The sequence below is a fragment of the Peromyscus maniculatus genome, chromosome 5, assembly GCF_049852395.1.
Source record: "Peromyscus maniculatus bairdii isolate BWxNUB_F1_BW_parent chromosome 5, HU_Pman_BW_mat_3.1, whole genome shotgun sequence".
Lineage (NCBI taxonomy): Eukaryota > Metazoa > Chordata > Mammalia > Rodentia > Cricetidae > Peromyscus > Peromyscus maniculatus.
In genome coordinates this window covers 54,525,075-54,543,243 of record NC_134856.1, presented here as the reverse complement: position 1 = coordinate 54,543,243, position 18,169 = coordinate 54,525,075, and the positions used below count along the sequence as shown (strand labels likewise).

The 18,169-nt window shown below is 51.6% G+C and overlaps 1 protein-coding gene across 16 annotated transcripts in view; it reads left to right on the top strand.

The window, feature by feature from the left end:
* Positions 1-18,169, top strand: part of LOC143273329 (uncharacterized) — a 36,022-nt gene that overhangs the window by 12,549 nt on the left and 5,304 nt on the right. The window contains exons 2-4 of one of the 16 annotated variants that reach the window (XR_013051343.1): positions 15,379-15,488; positions 15,836-16,127; positions 16,474-16,653. Coding sequence is in view for 1 of the 16 variants with exons in the window: in XM_076572220.1 (XP_076428335.1) it covers positions 10,414-10,480 (67 nt within the window). In the remaining 15 variants the exon portion in view is untranslated. Of the gene's footprint in view, positions 1-1,319; positions 16,654-18,169 lie in introns of those variants that run through there. The other 15 variants (XR_013051346.1, XR_013051352.1, XR_013051355.1 and 12 more) reach the window with 15 other exon arrangements.

Genomic DNA, 18,169 nt, shown 5'->3' with positions numbered 1-18,169 from the left:
CCAGCCATCTCTCAAAGACATTCTTTAAGGTCGTGCCTTCACTGCAACCCCCCCCCCCCCCCCCCGCATTGACACTGAGCAGCCTAGAGAAGCAGCTGAGTGTGCAGAGGTGCAGAGCAAGGGGTTAGGAAGGGGGGAGCCCCTCTGAGGCTGGGGGGAGCCCCTCTGCAGCTGCAGGCCTTGACCCCGCCCCCAGGCTCCGCCCCCACCTTCCAGCCAGGCTTTCCTCTTAACTCAATTGTCAGGTTCTGCGTCCATCTCTGCCTGACCTGTAGCAGGTGCATGCCACTTTCTGTGCCCCTTCAAACGATGCTGAACGCTGGTACAGACTATCCCAACAGTGGCCAACCTTTTCCTTGGCTCCTGGAGTGCAGTGGCATTGTTTCCCCCACCTGGTAGCTTCAGAGAGGCCAGGGTCAGGCATAAAGAAGGACTAAGAGATTGAGCCCCTCAGGATTAGGGTGGCCCTCATGTGGCCGATCTGGGGACTCCAGGGTGGGTCCTGGCTGAGCATCACTGGCCTCAGGCACAGTCCCTCCACTTTCTCCTGGGCCAGAGACACCAGATGCCGAGTCCTGAATGCGCTGGCATGGTCCCTTGTGTGCGCCCCAGCCATTTCTTCCATCCTGCAATTAAACCCAAGGTCAAATATCTCCTTAACAACGCTATCAGGCCAGAGCCTCATTATGGCATATATTTAGCCATAAAATAGGGGTTGTAGCAAGCAGGGGATGGAAATGACTGCATTCTGGGAATGAATCCTTTTAGCAGAAACCAGGACTGTTATTTACCGCGAGAGCTAAGTACAGGCTGGGCTTTCCAGGAGACCCAGGCAGGAGCAGCCGGCTTCCAGGCTCTTTCTGGCATTGCCTGTACCCACCACAGGCCTGGCACTGCCTCTGAGTTGCTGTACCACTATGGAGCAGGAGCTGGTGGTCTGACAAATGCCCCCCTGGGCCTGCCGTGGGGAGCCTCCAGAGGGCTGTACACAGGGACATCAGCAACAGTGTAAGAGTGGGCCAGGTCTGCAGGCCCCTGCAGCCGGGCTGTCTTGGGTGGGTTACCCAGCCTCATCTGTGAAATGAGGGAGAAGCCAGTCTCTTCCCAGGACCCCTGAGGGGAATTAAGGCAGAGAACCCAGTGAAGGCTGCAGGCCAGGGAGAGAGTTCCAGAAGCAGGCAGGGAGGTCAGTCATATTGGGGGGTGCAGCTCAGTGGGAAAGCCTGACGCCCTAGGCTGGATCCCATCACCAAGGAGAGAGGGGGGGGAGTGGAGGAGGGGAAGATGAGAGGAGGTAGGGGGAGGGAGTAGAGGGTAACTCTGGGCTGCTGGGAGGAGTGAGAGGAAGGAGGAGAACTGGGGTTCAGGGTGGAGGGCTGGACTTCAGCTCCCAGTCCACGCCCCAGGTGTCCATCTGTCAGCTCAAGCCTGGACTCAGCAAAAGACGCCCTAAGTCACCTCCTCCCAGCTTCCTCCTCAACCTACCACCCCCTTCCTCACCATCCTGGGCACAGGTGGCCCCAGTGGAACCAGAACCTTCCAGACATACTGAAGATTGTGTGGGCAGGAGCATCCTAAATCCTGCCTCTCAGGAAGTGGCTTGGGTGACCCACAGGCTACAAATATTTGGACATATCAGAGGAGAGGAGGGAGTCCCCAGTCTAAATGTTTGCCTGAGGTCTTGGAGGGCAGATTAGTCATGAGGCTGAGCCCCCTCCCCCAACACAGCAGCTGGGATCCAGAGGAACGTGGGCCAGGTCGTCCCCTGGCCCCCGCTAGCCATGGTTCAGCTTTCAGCTTCCAGGCCATGCACGATCCCAGATCTTCTGCTAACACCCCACCATCCTTCCTGGGAATTCTGAATGCCTCAGTGGTGTGGACTGTGTTGGCTAGAGGGCAGGCCTTCTAGGTCCTGCCTGCTGGAGCACACACACACACCACATACACGTATCTCGTACACTTGTGGACACATGCACACAGCCTCTTGGCCTCCAGAAAGCTCATGCATTCCCTTCCTTAGCACCCATTCAAAACCAGAGATGGGGCTGTGCCTGAACCCCAGCCTTGGTGAGGGGAGGCAGATTTGCCACCTTATACACACACACACACACACACACACACACACACACACACACACGCACACGCACACGCACACGCACGCACGCACGCACGCACGCAAGCACGCACGCACCTCATCCATTTCCAGGGTGGGTCACTGTCAGCTCTGAGGTAGCGATACTGTGGGAGCCTGGGAAGTGAGTGCTAGGTTCCTCACAGGTGGTCAGTCCCCACAGCCTTGGAGGCAGGTGTCTGTATTCTCTCTGTTCCTCAGATGGTACAACTGAGGATGAAAGAACTTAAGAGGTAAGCTGGAGGGCACGCGGCTTTCTGCTCGGAGAGAAGGCCTGTCACCTCCGCAGCCTGTGTGGCTCCTGCTGGTTGGTGGTCAGGGATCAGAACGGAGCGTTTGTTCTCAGGAGAACCAGGTGCAAAGTCTCTGGTGGCTTTAATCGTCTCTCTACACGATCATCTGTGTCAGAGTTTGTGCTAAGTCATGTTATCAGATGCATCTTGCAGTGGCTGGTGTGGATATGTGGATTATTGCTGTGAAGTCATGAGCAGGAAGTGGTCCAGATTACCAGGCTGGTCCTGAATTGCTCAGGACCTCCAAGGGGGTGAGGCAGGAACTGAAGACGTGGCCAGGCTGTGGATGACAGCTCTGCTGAAGAATTCCATACCTTGTTACCAGGCTCTGAGTCCAGGCACTGGCCTTGGGCCACCCGCTCCTTGTATCAGAAGCCAGCACCTCCGCATCCTCACTACCACTTGGGCTGTGGGGTGGCAGTGAAGGTCTCTCTCTCTCTTTAGGTCTGAGATGACAGATTTGTTCACCGTGACTTTTGCAGAGCTGTTTTGCCTCCGGCTGTTCCATCAGGAAGGCAGTGTTGTGCCCAATGCAGCATCAAGGCCTCAGGACGGAGCCTGGGCTTTCTGTTCCAAAGGAGTTTTTGTTTCCCATGTTTCCTTCCCTCTGAGAGTGGGGCTTTCTGGGAGACTGGCCCACGAACACTCAGAAGACTCAGGATTAGGCTTCCCCAGGCAGACTGTACCCTTCTGGGATTGGATTTGGCCCATTCTCCTGGCTTTCCAGGATCATCTCAGCTGACCCCCAGCGGGGGCTGAGGAGGAGGGCATCTGGCCAGTTTGGCTACTGTGACTTCATGTCTAGGGGTCATCTCCGAGCATCAGACAGGCTGGCTGAGGCTAGTTGATGAGAGAAGAATTGGATAAGAACATGGAGGAGGTAGAGGGTTCCCCAGGGTCTCTACCAGGGAGTGGTGGAACCTGGATCCAGACCAGGGGCTGAGCTGGAGGCTCAGTGTCTCTGGTGTTTTTAATTACGTGATCTTCAGGGGTTGAGCTTGAGCCTTGGAGTTGACTTCTCACAGGAAGGCTCTGGAGGAAATGGGCCCAGGGTGTGTGGGTGCTAAAGTGAGTCCTTAATCCGTGCACCCGGGGACCGAGGGCTTCCTAGCACCTAGAGTCACAGTGTGCATGTGCATGCATGCCCATTCCGCACACCTGTGTGTATGTTTGTATGCCTGTGTGTGCACAAACATGAGTGTATGTGGCGTGTGTCTGCATGCCTTTTCTGCATGCCTGTGTAGATGTGTATGCACACATGTGTATGCACAGTGAATGTGTGTGTTCCTACCTGTGATTTTTTTTTTTTTCTGAGAAATTAAGGCCTCTGTCTCTCATAAAGGACACTTTTCCAAACAGGATATGTCAGAATGTGACCCACATTTGACCAGCAGTTGCATTGCCAGGGAAGCCAGTCCCATCCGCTGATACAGGGTGAACCCCAGCCTAATGGGAGGGCTGAGAATGTAGGCAAGGCAAAAAGGAGCAAGACAGGCCTGGGGTGGTGCAGCTGATGCTGGGCTCAGGGTATGGAGGTTGAATACCGTGATCATGTTGTTATGATTTACTTTTCTGTGATTAAAAAGGGATACAGTTATCTTTTTCTTTCTTTTACTTTTTTGAAACAGAGTCTCATTATGTAGCTCCAGCTCATCTGGACTTGCTACAGGCTGGTCTTACAAAGGCCTGTCTGCTTCTGCCTCCCAAGTGCTGGAATTAAAGGCGTGCACCACCATGCACAGCCTAAAATTGTCTTTGTGAGCTGGTCCCACGCAGGGCGAACTGGGGAGGTGACTTAGTTTCTTTTCTTTTGTTTCTTGGTTTTTTGAGACAGGGTTTTTCTGTGAAGCCCTGGATATCTGGAACTCACTGTAGACCAGGCTGGCCTCGAACTCACAGAGATCTGCTTGGCTCTGCCTCCCGAGTGCTGGGATTAAAGGCGTGTGTCACCACGTGTGACTTTAGTTTCTTTTCTACTGTGTGGCAAAACACCATGACCAAGGCATCACGAAAGAAAGCATTTGATTGAGTTTACGGTTTCAGCCCACAATGCCCGAGCAAAGGCACAGCATCGGGAACAGCTGGGAGCTCACATCTGGATCCCTAAGGAGGAAGCAGAGAGCACACTGGGAATGGCATGGTCTTTTGAGACCTCCAATCTCACCCCTCCCCACCGTGACACACCCCCTCCAACAAGGCCACACCTTCTAATCCTAAACAGTTCCACTAGCCGGAGACAAAACACTCACATACATGAGGCTGCGGGGGCCATTCTCATTCAGACCACCGCAGAAGAAAACCGGGAACTACAGAGTACATTGATCAAAAGGATGCTTTAAAAAAAAAAAAGCCACCCTCCACATGAAGAAATCCCAGGCACATAGAGCTTCAGGAAGCCTCAGTGAGTGAAGTGCCTGCTGTATAAACATGGGGACCCCGTGAGTCCTGGTGTGCTGATCCCCAGCACCCACATAAAAACCAGATGTGGTGCCTGCCTACAGTCCCGGTACTGGGCACTGAGGAGGGAGGTGGAAACCAGAGGGTCTGAGCTGCTGGCCGGGCAGCCTAGCTGATCGTCCCCAGGTTCAGGGAGAGACCCTGTCTGAAGAAGAAGGTGGAGAGCGGCTGAGGAAGATGCCGGCACCCGCATTGGAACAAAACCAAATACTGCTTGTGCACTTGTGTGTGTGTGTGTGTGTGTGTGTGTGTGTGTGTGTGTGGTAAGTGGGCCAGAAGGGGAGACCAGAAAGGCTGGGAGCTTTTCTGATCCTGTAGCTGGTCAACTGATGCGGATGCCCAGTTTTCTATTGTTGTTGTTGTTATTGTTGTTGTTATTTTGAAATCTGGCCTCCCAGAAGAGGACCGTGTTAACCCTGCTCACAGTCAACACTGCCTGAGCACAGTGCCATTGGCAGTGGCCAGTGACTTGAAAACAGACACATTATCTGTAGTTCTTGGAGGGTGGGAGGTTCAGGCCCAGGTGCATGGTAGGCCCCTTTCCAGGGGCCCCGTTGCTCGGTCACCTCCCCGCGAGGCAGAAAGGGGACAAAGTTGCTTCCTGTCCTTTTCGTGGGGGCCCTTGGGCCACCACAGGGCTCCTTCTAGAGGCCCCCCCATCCGATGCCATCACTGGAGGTTGAAGGTTTCTTTGTGGACGCCTGGGTTAGGGAACACAGACGTCTGGCTCATGTGGCCATTCGGAGGGATACACCACTCACAGCACCCTGGGTGGACTGCTGGACCAATCGGGCCTCACATGGAAGTGTCTGGATGTTTCCGGAGCTGGTGCAGAGCCTGGGGTGTCCAGCCAAATACTTGGGTCACTCAAAGCCTCCAGGTAGGTGCACACACCACTTCCTCTTCATCTTTCCTGACATATGGATTGCCCAGATGGGATTTAATACAGGGTTACCTGAAGGACCGGAGGCATGAACTCTGTAGCTGGCTCCAAAAAGAATTCTGAAGAGAACCAGGACATGGCCGTGGGGACTGTTGACTTCAAGACCACACCAACACACCACCCAGCTGGAGGTCGGAACTCTTTACATAAAACATCCAGGGGCGACCACTGACCTTAACCCTCTCCAGCGGTGCACCTGTTGCAAAGGATTCTGGGAAATGTAGTTTGTCTATATTCTATTTTGATTCTAGACCTACATCTGCAAAAGTACTGGAGCCCCCAATCACAGCAGATACAGATCCCTTCTTCTGGGACTAGAAAAGACCCCCCCCCCACACACACACATGCTCCCAGAAGCCTGTGCCAGCTGGAGGGGTGGCTCTGGCTGTCCCACCTCGTATGTCAGCTGTCCCCTTGTCTAGCATAGGACCAAGACACACTTGAGAGAAAGCATTGGTTGTTGCATTGAAACGGAAATGCTACAGAAGTGTCCACAGTTGAGCTGGACGATTTTCTCAAAGTCAACACCTTCTAACTGCCAAAGGCCCCTGCAAACCCTGTCACCCACAGGTGACCCCTCTAGACGTGAAGACCCAGAGACAGGCCTGCTGTCGTGTGTACGTAGAAGCTGACAGACGAGTGTGCTGATGCCGGACACCCTGTATTGGGAGTAAGAATCCCCCAGGCCTCTACACAGAGGTGGAGTTCCTTCATTTCATCTCATGTAGTACCCCGTGGGACAGGAGAGCCTTGGGTGCCTGTCTGCACATTTCTGTGTGGATGGAGTTGGGTTTCACAGACCACTTCCACAAATCGGGTTCTCTGGACTGATGGGGCAGAGCATCCCTCTGTGCCATGTAATGTCACCTCTAGAGGCTGGCTTGGGCTGGAGTCCCTGAGGCAGCACAGGGCCTCACTGAGCCACTCTTCTGGGAATGCCCTGCCACCAGTGCAGGACCGCACACCCCTGGGTACCTGGCCAGGGTCACACGCCCCCTCAGCTCAGGGAATGGAGGCAGAGGAGGGCACAGTGCAGCAGGCAGGAGTGACTGAGATGTAGACGTGCCCCTACATGGAGCCAGGGCAGAGGGGCCACCTCGGAGACCTGGAGCCAAGAGTCCATCCACTGCCTGGGATCTTGGGCAGCTTTTCATGCTCTCTGCATTCTCGAATGTATGAGGCCAGAAAACAGGAGGGGGTAACTGTTTGTGGGTGTGGTGGTATTGTGTTCCCCAAAATATTGTGCACCCTAATAAACTTATCTGGGGTCAGAGACAGAACAGCCACAATATTAAACATAGAGGTTAGGCAGGGGTAGCACACGCCTTTAATCCCAGCATTCCAGAGGCAGAAATCCCTCTGGATCTCTGTGAGTTCAAGGCCACATTGGAAACAGCCAGGCATAGTGACTCACGCCTTTAATCCCAGAAAGAGAGTCTTTAATCCCAGGGAGTGATGGCAGAAAGCAGAAAGATATATAAGGCGTGAGGACCAGAAACTAGAAGCATTTGGCTGGTTAAGCTTCAGGCTCTCGAGCAGCAGTTTCAGCTGAGATCCATTTGGATAACAACTCAGAGGCCTCCAGTCTGAGGAAACAGGATCAGCTGAGAAGTTGGCCAGGTCACGTTAGCTGTGGCTTGTTCTGTCTCTCTGATCTTCCAGCATTCACCCCAATAACTGGCCTCAGGTTTGATTTTATTGATAAGAACTTTAAAGATTCATGCTACATATGGGGAAGAAGGGAAGGAGGCAGATACAGGAGGATCACTGTAAGTTTGAGGCCAGTCTGGGCTACAGAATGAAACTCTGACTTAAAGAAAAGTGTAAAAATAAAGATTTCACATGGTGTTCTTTAAAATAAAAATAAAACAAAAATTTAAACTTCTTTCTTTTTGAGACAGGGTCTTACTATGTAGCTCTGGTTATCCCAGAACTCACTATATAGACCAGGCTGGCCTCAACCTGCCCCTGCCTCCCAAGTGCTGGGATTAGAGACACGTGCTACCATGCCCAGCTGGTTCTCTCTTTCTACCATATAGGGTCCAGGGGTCAAACGCTTGGTATCAAGCACATTTAACTGCTGAGCCATTTATCCAGCCCCCCCTTTTTAGAGAAGTGGACATTGGAGGGGTCATCTCAGTGAGGAATGCCTAGGGTGGCTGGGGACACAGGATGCTGGTGTGAGGTAGAACAGTCTCAGAGTCGGCGAAAGGACCAGGTGTGCCCTCACCTTCCAGGTCCTGGCCTTGAGAGCAGAGAGAAAATAGTCTGTGTTGTCTAAGACTCTTAGAAATGGAGAAGCTGGTCCCAGGAAGCTGGCTATAGTGAAGAACCTGATTTCCATATATTGTTAAATAAAAGATCAGTATTGTAAGTCAAGGGTGACAGATAGAGTTCATGGACCCTGGTTACTGTACGATTATTACGTCAAATGTGATGGTGGAGATAAAACCCGACTGCATGGGGCCACTTGTTTTAATTATTTCATCCCTTTAAATAACAAATGTGGCTATAACAAACAAGAGAAGTTATTTTTCTTCAAACCAACAGAAGGGGTTCAACCCACTTCAGTGATGAGCTTCCAAGCACTGTGGAGAGAGCAGGAGGCAGAGCTTCCTGGGGGCAGGTCTGTGGGGTTTGGGGTTTTGTTCCTTTGAGGCATGGGCGTGGAGCCTTTCCGAGAAATGAGCCCTATGGTACTGTGCCATAGCCACCATGTTGTTCCTGCCCTGGCTGATATGGCTAGCCCAGCAAGTTCATGCAAATGTTGCTCCCCTAGAGTCTGCTTGTGAGTTTAGGGACAGATTTTCCACCTGCAATGGGCACTCGTGTGTCTGCTGTTGATATGATAAAACACCAGAGGCTTGGCGCTTTATAAAGAGAAGAGGTTGATGGCAGTGTGTGTGTGTCGGTGTCCGTGTCTGTGTCCTAGTTTGCTCCCTGTTTCTGTGATAAACACTATCACCAAAAGCGGTTTGGGAAGAAAAAGGCATTATTTGGCTTATACATCCCAGGTGAAAGTCTATCATCGAGAGAAATCAGGGCAGAGCTCGAGGCAGGAACCTGGAGGCAGGAGCTGATGCAGAGACCATGGAGGGGTGCTGCTTACTGGCTTGCTCATCCTGCTTTCTTAGATAACTCAGGATCATTAGCCCAGGGGTGGCCCCGCCCATAGTGAGCTGGGCCCTCCTCATCAATCATCAACCAAGAAAATGCTGCACAGACTTGTCAGTAGACAGTGTGGCAGAGGTAAACCCTCAGTGGAGGCTCCCTCTCCTCAGATGACTCCAGCCTGGATTAGGTTGACAAAAGAAAACCAACCAGCATGGAGTGTGGTGCGGTTAAAGCCCTGGCTGTGCCGTGATTTGACTAATGGCATCGAGGTGGCAGTGGGGGGGAGGGAGGTGTGGCAAGGCTAGACAGCAGATGAGGGCCAAGAGGGGCCATCTCGCTTGGTTGTAACGTGCTTTCTTGTGGCTCTTCTCTGAATGCCATGCTCTCAGTGACCCAGTCACCTTTCCCTAGGACCCGTCTATTAAAGGCTCTGCCGTATCCCAGTTCTGTCACATAGAGGACTGAGCCTCCATCACGTGAGCCTGGAGGAAGGGAAGTATCAACTCCAGGGCCTCAGCCTTCCTGTCCACCTAAGGGCAGAAGTCAGGGACAGAAACAGGATCAAGAAGCATATGGGACACACATAGTCCAGGCACAGGCTTCTGGGAGTCTGGAGACCTGCTCACAGGGTACAACCCTTTCATTCACGCCCATGCCCAGCAGCTTCTCTATCCGGCATACCAGACATCGCACACAGGAAGGAAAATGGCAAGACAGACCAACAGGTGAACAGGATCCAGAGTGACCAGAATCAGACCAGATATCACGTGAGGGGCCAATATTGGGGGAAAGGTGCTGGAAGATGGTGGTGACTGATGATTTCTGGCTAGACCTTCCTGGATCTGCAGAAGCATGGAGCCAATGTTTGCAGGAATGGGGTGGTGGTCCCTATGGGTGGGGGGAGGATGCTTTGGCTCCCATCACTTCACGCAGAAAGACTCACTTCTTACCTGTCCAGGCATCAAAGTCCAAGGACAAAATGCAGACTTGCTTGACTTGCTTGTGTCCTGTTTCTGCAGATGGTGGAGAGGGGTTGAGGTTGGGGGTTCGGGAGGCACATGAGGGAACCCGATGAACTCAGCTGTCCCACCAGAGGTGGACTCTGAGGCAGGTGTCAGCACTGGACCTGCCGTGGTTGCTGTCCCTCTGCCCTATAGGCCCAGTCTTGTGCCACTGGGCAGGCCTGTGTCAGCCATCAGGCCTGGCCCCTGGCTCCTCAGCCCGTGTACTTATATGTGTTGTTGATTAGAGTTTGTGTTGACGTTCTCCAGGACAGAGCTTGCCATAGGGACAGAATCCCAGCCTCCACCACTGGCCCTTGTGCCCCTCTGGTAGAGCTGAGTCCCGCATATGGGATGATAGTGGGGCCATGGCATGGGCAGAGAATGGAGACAGCCACAGTGACATGCTGAGCATTTATTATGCACCAACAGCCTTCAGCCACTGTAAGTATTAACTCCCTTATGTTTACCCAGGGGCAGTTGTTACACACGTTGCTCAAAGTCACACGGCCATTATGCGGAGAAGCCCACAGTCAGGCAGGTGAGTCTCTATGCCATCTTGGAATGTCACTTCTCTGTGTCACACTGTGCTGACAGCCAGGAAGGGTTCGCAAACTTTTTGGTACAATCAGGAGGGCAGATCTTACCCAGTGGAGAGTTTGGTCCCAGGCTTCCCTCTCTGGAACTTTCTGAGAAGTCACCCTTGCTGCTCTTCTGGAGAAGCATGGGAAGAATTTCCTAAATGCCAGTTTTGTTTACTTCAATCAGCTATAGGTTGGCTTCCGGCTTTCCCAAAGACAGTGTAAAACCCCAGACTTTCTTCCTGCCAGATCCAGCACAAATCATCTCTCAGTTGGGTTTTCGGGGCTCGTACCATAGCTCTGGGTACCACAGGCCAGTGGCATCTGGGGGGAATGCTGGGCTGAGGTAGGAGTTCTAAAGCAGTGAACCATGTCTAGCCCCACAGTGAGGGTGCAGCCTGTCCCCAAGTGCACCTGCAGGCGGGAACCCGGATGCAGTTTCTGTGATTGACGCTGCAGAGATGAGAAGTCCACTCCCACCACAGAGCATCCAGTGTTTAATCTCAAACATGCAAAGCTCCTCTTTCAGAGCACAGGAAGAAAGGTGTGCCGCCTGGCCTGCTGGCTGGGCGTTCCCCCTGGGTACCTTGCTTCCAGTGTCCTGCCAGAGTGTGGGCTTTTCAGCATCCCAGGGAGGACGGCGGCATGAGCGCCTGTGTTCCACCCTGCTGGCCTTCTCCAGGCTCAGGCTGGGTCTCCTTGGGGACAGAGTCTGCGTTGCAGATCAGTCTGGGAAACGTGAGTCTCCAGCAGAATTCAGCGCTGGGGAAACCGCTGCGAAATTACTCCCTTCCTTCTCTGGAGGCCAGTGGACAAGAGAGCATTGTGTAGGGTCAAAGCCCTCCTGTCACAGAGGGGCCTTTCAGAGAAGCTGATGGGGTGGGCAGGACCCCAGCGGCCTGGGCTCCTGGGAACATGCCCTATCTTCTGTGTGCACTGGGAGCTGCATGTGTGTGCGTGTATGTGCACGAGTGTGTGCATGTGTATGTCTGTTCATGTGTATGTGTGTGTACATGTGCATTCGTGTGTGCATGTGTATGAGTGTGTGTTTGTGCATGTGTGCACACATGTATGTGTCCATGTGTATGAATGTGTGCACATGAGTACATGCATGCACATGTGTATGTATGTGTGTTTGCATGCACACATGTATGCTGGGGACAAGGAGCTGCGGGTTTGTGTATTCCTTGTAAACTGGAATAAAACAGAGCACCAACAGATTTCTCTGTCAGAAAGCTATTTCCTTGTAGGACCTGGTAGGATGGGTAGATGGTATGACTCGATTCCTGAAAGGTACAAGTAAGGCTGCCAGCCTCTGAGCTCCCAGTTCATTTGTGGAGATGGACAAATTAGGGGCAAGAAATGTGGCCCCCTGGCCTGTGGACTCTAGACCAGTCAGCCATGTGACAAGTCGTCCATCAAAATACTCCTTCACCCTGAAAAGAGCCAGCCACACGCTCCTGGTGGAGGGAGGACAGGCACCTAGGATGAGAGGAGGCTTGGAACCCCCCGAGTTTGGGTTCTCTGTGTGCTGGAGCATGCTCTGGGGGAAGCTCCACTGTGTAATTGCTTTCTGCAGAGCATGGCCCGATGCGTAGTTACCTGGGTGCTGGAGGCTCCCAGCACAGAAGTGATTTTGAGCCCTTGGTGTTGACTCCGTCTTGTCCCTTGAACAAAAGCGCTGCTTCTGCTTCCCATAGAAAATGGCTCCCAGACCAGGAGGAAGGGCAGCCTTCCCGCTGCCTTGGCAAGATGCTTGCTCGGACTGGTGGTTTCTGGGAAGGAAAGAAAGATGGAGGGTGGGAGAGAAGAGGATGTTTTCAAAGTGTGGTGACTGAACTGTGTTTCACCACCCCAGAAAAATGCTCTGGCCAGAGGCAGCATTCCGTAGCGCATATTCCTGCTGCCTGGCTCACTTTGGCCCCTCGAAGATGAACAGAAATTACTCCAAATATCCAAACTATTAAAGTAGTAGGGTGGAGGTGGAATATTCCCTTTGGAGCATAGGCTGCCTGGGGAGTGGCCCAGCATGAAGTCGCTTCATGGTTCTACCCAGGAAGCCACATAGGAGATGTCTTATTAGGATTCATATTGCTGTGAGGAGACACCATGACCATGGCAACTCTTACAAAGGAAAACATTTAACTGGGTGGCTTACAGTTCAGAGGTTTAGTCCATTATCATCATGGCAGGACATGGCAGCATGCAGGCAGACATGGTGCTGGAGAAGGAGCTGAGAGTCTGACATATTGATCTGCAGGCAACAGGAAGTGAACTGTCTCCCTGGGCATAGCTTGAGCATAGGAGACCTCAAAGCCCACCTCCACAGTGACACACTTCCTCCAACAAGGCCACACCTACTCCAACAAAGCCACGCCTCCTAATACTGCCACTCCCTTTGGGGGCCATTTTCTTTCACACCACCACAGAAGATATAAGACCCACTCCAGGAGGGACTGGAAAGAATGTGAAAGGAGTGTGGGCTGGATTCTGCTCCTTCACAAGACTGGTGAGGTTTGACACACATTTCAGAGCTTCCTAAAGTACTTTTATAAAATTGTTCCATTGTGGCTGTGTGCCTCAGGCAAGTTAATTACATTCTCTGAGCTGCTTTTGAGGGGCAGCAGTAACAGAATGGTACTTGGCACCTTTGGGCAGCTCGTGTAGGTGACGTGAGACTTGCTGGGGACTGGGTGGTAGAGCCAGGGCAGCAGATGCTGCCTTTGTCCATCTGGGACAATTTATTTTATTTTCATCTCTCAAGGAATCATGATGCCAGGGCCAGTACCAACCCACCATGAAGGCAGTGATCCTCAGTACAGGGCCAGGTGCTTGACTGTCATGGATAACTTGATAGACAGTTACAAAAAGGACAGTCTCCACGACTAGGATGTAGATCCTGCCTGTGTTGTGGGGAGTGAGTCACTTAGTCTATCTGACATGTGTCTTTTGCTGACCAACCGGACTTCTGTAGGACTGATTTATGCTGTAGGTCTGGCCAGCTAGCTAGAATCCTATGTAGAAGAAGGAAAGAGACTATAGAATTTGGTGGTTAGAGCATATGCTGCCCTGGGACTCGCCAAGCTTGACAGGCTGCCCTGATAACAGATGTGTGGCTTTGGGAGAGTCTTCTTCCCTCTCAGGCCTCTGTTGTCTCCTTGGCTCCATGAGGATGAGGTAAGGATGGAAAGAGGGTATGTCCCGGGGGTGTCTGCCGAGAGCCCAGTGTGCGTCAGCTACAGCTGTCACCCGGTAGGTGTGAGTGTTGGGACCCAGGCTTGCCCAAGGCCTGAGAGCCAAGGAAGGGTGGAGGCTGTGTCTAATCTCAGTGGACTCAGAGCTGTTGAGAGAGTCTGTCTCTTGTTGCTTTATACAAGTGTATGTGTGAAGAGTTTCTACAGTTTAATCTCTCATTGAATTTATTAATGCAAACCTGCTCCCATGTTTTGCAGGTCATTGAAAAAAAAAAAGCTACCCATAAGATCTGTAGTGATGTCTCATTCTTTGTCCCCACTGTGCATGACTTGTGGTTTTTTTTTTTTGTTTTGTTTTGTTTTTTCTTTTTTGGTCATTCAATTTAGAGATATATCACCTGTATCAACTCCTTCAAAGATGCTTCCCTGGGCTTTTGTTCTTTTTCTCTTTTCCTCTCTCTTCCCTTGATTTTCTTATTTTTTAATGTCTTCTTTATTATGTGTGTCTGTTTGTTTACATGCTAGCACATGCATGTGGAGATGAGAGGGCAGCTTTGTGGAGTCAGTTTTCTCACCATATAGGTCAGGGATTGAACCCAGGTCATCAGTCTTCGTGCCAAGCCCCCTTTCCTGCTGCCCCACCTTGCTGGCCCTTCGCTATTTTCTCTCCTGTGCTCTCCCTTCCTTTGACCTTGTGTTGACCTTGCTTCCCTCTTCTCTTCCATAACACAGATGCTGAGAACATCACTCACTTGAAAGTCGTTCGTAGCTGACATGCATGTCAACCAGAGCCCTCTCTCTCCAAGGATCATGTTAGTCACACAGCAAATTAGAATTTGCTCTTCTCTGCTGCCAGGGGTCTTGGGATGACCTCTCTCCTGTGCTTGCTTCTGTGAGCTGTGAAGACTTTTGCCTTCTTTCTAAAGAATATTTTTTTTTATTCTTTGACAGTTCCATATGTGTACACAAAGTATGTTGATCATATCCATGTCAACACCCCTCTCACTCCCCCAGGTGTTCTCAGTACTTCCTCTCCCTCCTCTTCCTCCTCCTCTTCTTCCTTCTTCTCCCACTCTTCTTTAAAATAGCAGAGTCTTCTTTAAAATGCACGTGGGTATTGAGCCATCCAAGGGGCATGGGCACCCTACCAGCAGCCACACCTTTGAGGAAAATTGGCCCTCCTTTTCTAGCAGCCATCAGTTGTCAATGGGTTCTCACCTAGGGACGGGCTTTAATGAGCCCCTCTCCCATCCATGCTGGGATGCTGAATGACTTGGTCCTGTGGAGGTCACCACAGCTGCTGTGAGTTGATGAGTGCAATGGCCGTGTTGTGTCCAGAAGACAGCATGTCACAGCCCTCCCCCAGCCCACAACTCTTTCATTCTTCCTGATTCCTTTTCCACGATGTTCCCTGAGTCCTGCAGGGAAAGGATGGATGTAGATGTCCCATTGAGGGTGAGAACTCAGCAGTCACTTATCCTCAGCACTCTAACAAGTCACGTGTCTCTCTCTGCGCTAACCACTACACTGCAAAGAGAAGCTTCTCTGACCAATGTTGAGAGCAGAGCTCGTTTGTGGATACAAACAGAAATATTTCGAAAGCAGTTTGATAACATGTCCATTTAACAAAACAACAGCATGACCTGTGACCTCGTGACCTCCAGCTTTTGATCAGGTGTACTTGACTTGGATCCCTTCCTATGAAGCAGACCTCAGATCCCACCGGGAAACAGTTGGTTTACCCCATGGCTGCCCTGCCACTATCACACCAGCGGTAGGTCTTACTTTGCCTTTGTTCCTTCACTTGCAGCTATCCTGAAATTCTCTAGACAGTCCCCTCGCAGCCAGAGAACCACCTGTACATTCAGCTCCCTGTGACACATGACAATGTCCTACCATCCAGAAGGTGCTCTGTCTTGATGTAGGCTTCTTAGGCACTCAGAAAGAACGAGGCATCTACAACTGCTGGGTGGTTCCTCTGTGAATTCCCTGAGGTCAGGACAATGGGCAGGATCGTGTCAGCCTCATGATTTGACTGGTTTATCTCGCTCATTTATTCCATCAGCTGAGGGTGGGATTTAAACAGCTCCAGTCATGTAATGTGTGTCTATCCCTGGGAAGGTCTCTATTGAGGGTCAACACGATGGGATTCACAATCACCGTGGAAACAAAGTCTCTGAGTATGCCTGCCAGGAAGTTTCTAGGTTGTGGTCACCAAAGTGGGAAGATCCACCCTGAATGTTGGCAGCACCATCTCCTGGTCTTGGGTCCTGGGCTGAGTAAAGGAGGAAGTGAGCTGAACACCAGCGTTCATCTTTCTCTGCTTTCTGACTGCGGATGTGCCATGACCGGCTGCCTGATGCTCCTGTCACTGTGCCTTTCCCTGCCATGATGGACTCGGCGCCCTCGAACTGTGAGCCACAATAAATCCTTCCTTCTTGAAGTTGCTTTTGTCAAGAGTTCTGTCATAGCAAAGAGACAATAACCAATACACTGTAGACGTGTGCCTGTGCGCAGTGTGCAGGATGTTCAGGGTGTTCAAGGTGTGCAGGGTGTGCACACTCCCACCCGCATCCCACCTGTCTCATTCTCAGCATCCTTTTCAGCCACTTTTCTGGAAACCCAGTTTTATTATTTTAGAGTTTCTTTGGTTCATAAGATGAAATGCCTATTCTGTCCTTGACTGTATATGACTACCTCCCCTCCCAAGTCAGTGCACTGTGCATGTGTTACATGGCTGACTCTGCCCTTACCCCTAGATCGCAGAGCTCCTCCCCCGCCACTGGAAAGCAGTTTCCTTGCTCCTTTGTAGCAGCGGCGTGGACGTCCACCTGGGATTATGCAGCTAGTCCAGCGCAGCTGAGGATAAGTGAGAGCTGGAAAATGCCACACACATGTCTGAGTGCCAGCGTCCAAGTCCATGCCACAGACTTTAAAAGGTCTGTGGCGAGGAGGAGCCACCTCTGGGAGCATTGAGAGAGTGGGTGAGCCTGGGAGCCCGGCCTGGAGCCTGGAGCGTCTAGATCTTGCTTGAGTGAGGCTCTGTCATGTGCAGCCCTGGCTTTTCTTTGCAGAGAGCTGTTGGCAGAGGAAAAAACATGGAACGCCCAACCACAGGATTCCCAAAAACACGGCTAAGCATTAATTTCGCTAACATGTTAGATGGCACTCGGGTCTCCGCAGGCTCATTCCTGGGCTAGAAACAGTTCCCAAAAGCCATGTGATTCCACATTCCCCCTGGCCATGTGTGGATAATGAGCAAATCTGCCTGGTCTGGCCCTGGCGTTCTAGCCATTCAGAGCCAGGCATTCCCCAGCCCTGGCCTAGGCCTGCCCTTTGGATACACTAGGCACCCTCCTCTTGCCCTTGGTGAAGACTAGAGCGCATATACTCGGGTTCACCAGACCCAGACCCACAGGGCCACAATGGCATCACCTCCCAACCATTCAGTGTCTCATGGAGGACCGGCTAAAAAGAAGGCTACTAGGGTAGCGTCTGTTAGGTCTTGACTCACAAACACTATTTCCATGGTTTTCTTTGAAAGACACACACACAACCAAACCGATTTTAATTAAAGATCTTGTCTTGTGGTCAGGAGGCCACAAATGAGGGCAGAGTGGCTTTCATGTGACGAACATACACAGGCCTGAGCCTGTTTCCCATAAAAGGACACTTTTCCCCCCAAACAAGAAAACAGTTCGTTCTTCACAGTTCGGGAATGCTATGCGAAGCTGCCTTTTTCAAAGTCTACAGGGGAGGGTCTCCCCACAGCAGCCTTTGCGGATGCTGAAGTAACTGCGATGCTTGTCAACCTCCAGTGCCTGCTGGGATCATCCACACTGAGATCAGACACGTGGTCCTGACTATTAAGTAAAAAAAAAAAAAAAACCCAGCCAAAATCCAAGTCAGTGTACCCCGTAGCACCCCAAAACTCCCAAGCTTTCCATAGAGTGCCAGGATGTGCATTCCTGCCTTTTCCCCTTTGTTTATTTTAAACATTTAAAAATTTGGGGCGGGGGCGGTGGAGATGGCTCAGAGGTTAACAGCATGATGCTCTTGTAGAGGCCGGGGTTGGATTCCCAACACTCACAGGGCAGCTCACAACCATCTCTAACTCCAGTTCTTGGGGTGTATAATGCCCTCTTCTGGCCTCCATAGGCACCAGGCAGGCATGTGGTGCACATTCATGCATTCAGGTAAAACAACCATGCACATAAGACAAAGAAATAAAAGTTTGAGTTTTATTACTCTGTGTGTGCAGCATGTGTCAAGGTCAGAGGACAACTTTCGGAGTTGGTTCTCACCACCGAGCAGCCCTGCCCAGCCCTGTAATTTTTGATTTTGAGATAGTTTCCCTAGGTGATCCGGAGAACAGTGGGGACCTGAGGAGAGAGGAGGCTGGACTATAGGTCAAGGAGCATATGAACCCAGAGTCCAGGATTCAGGGGCTAGCCC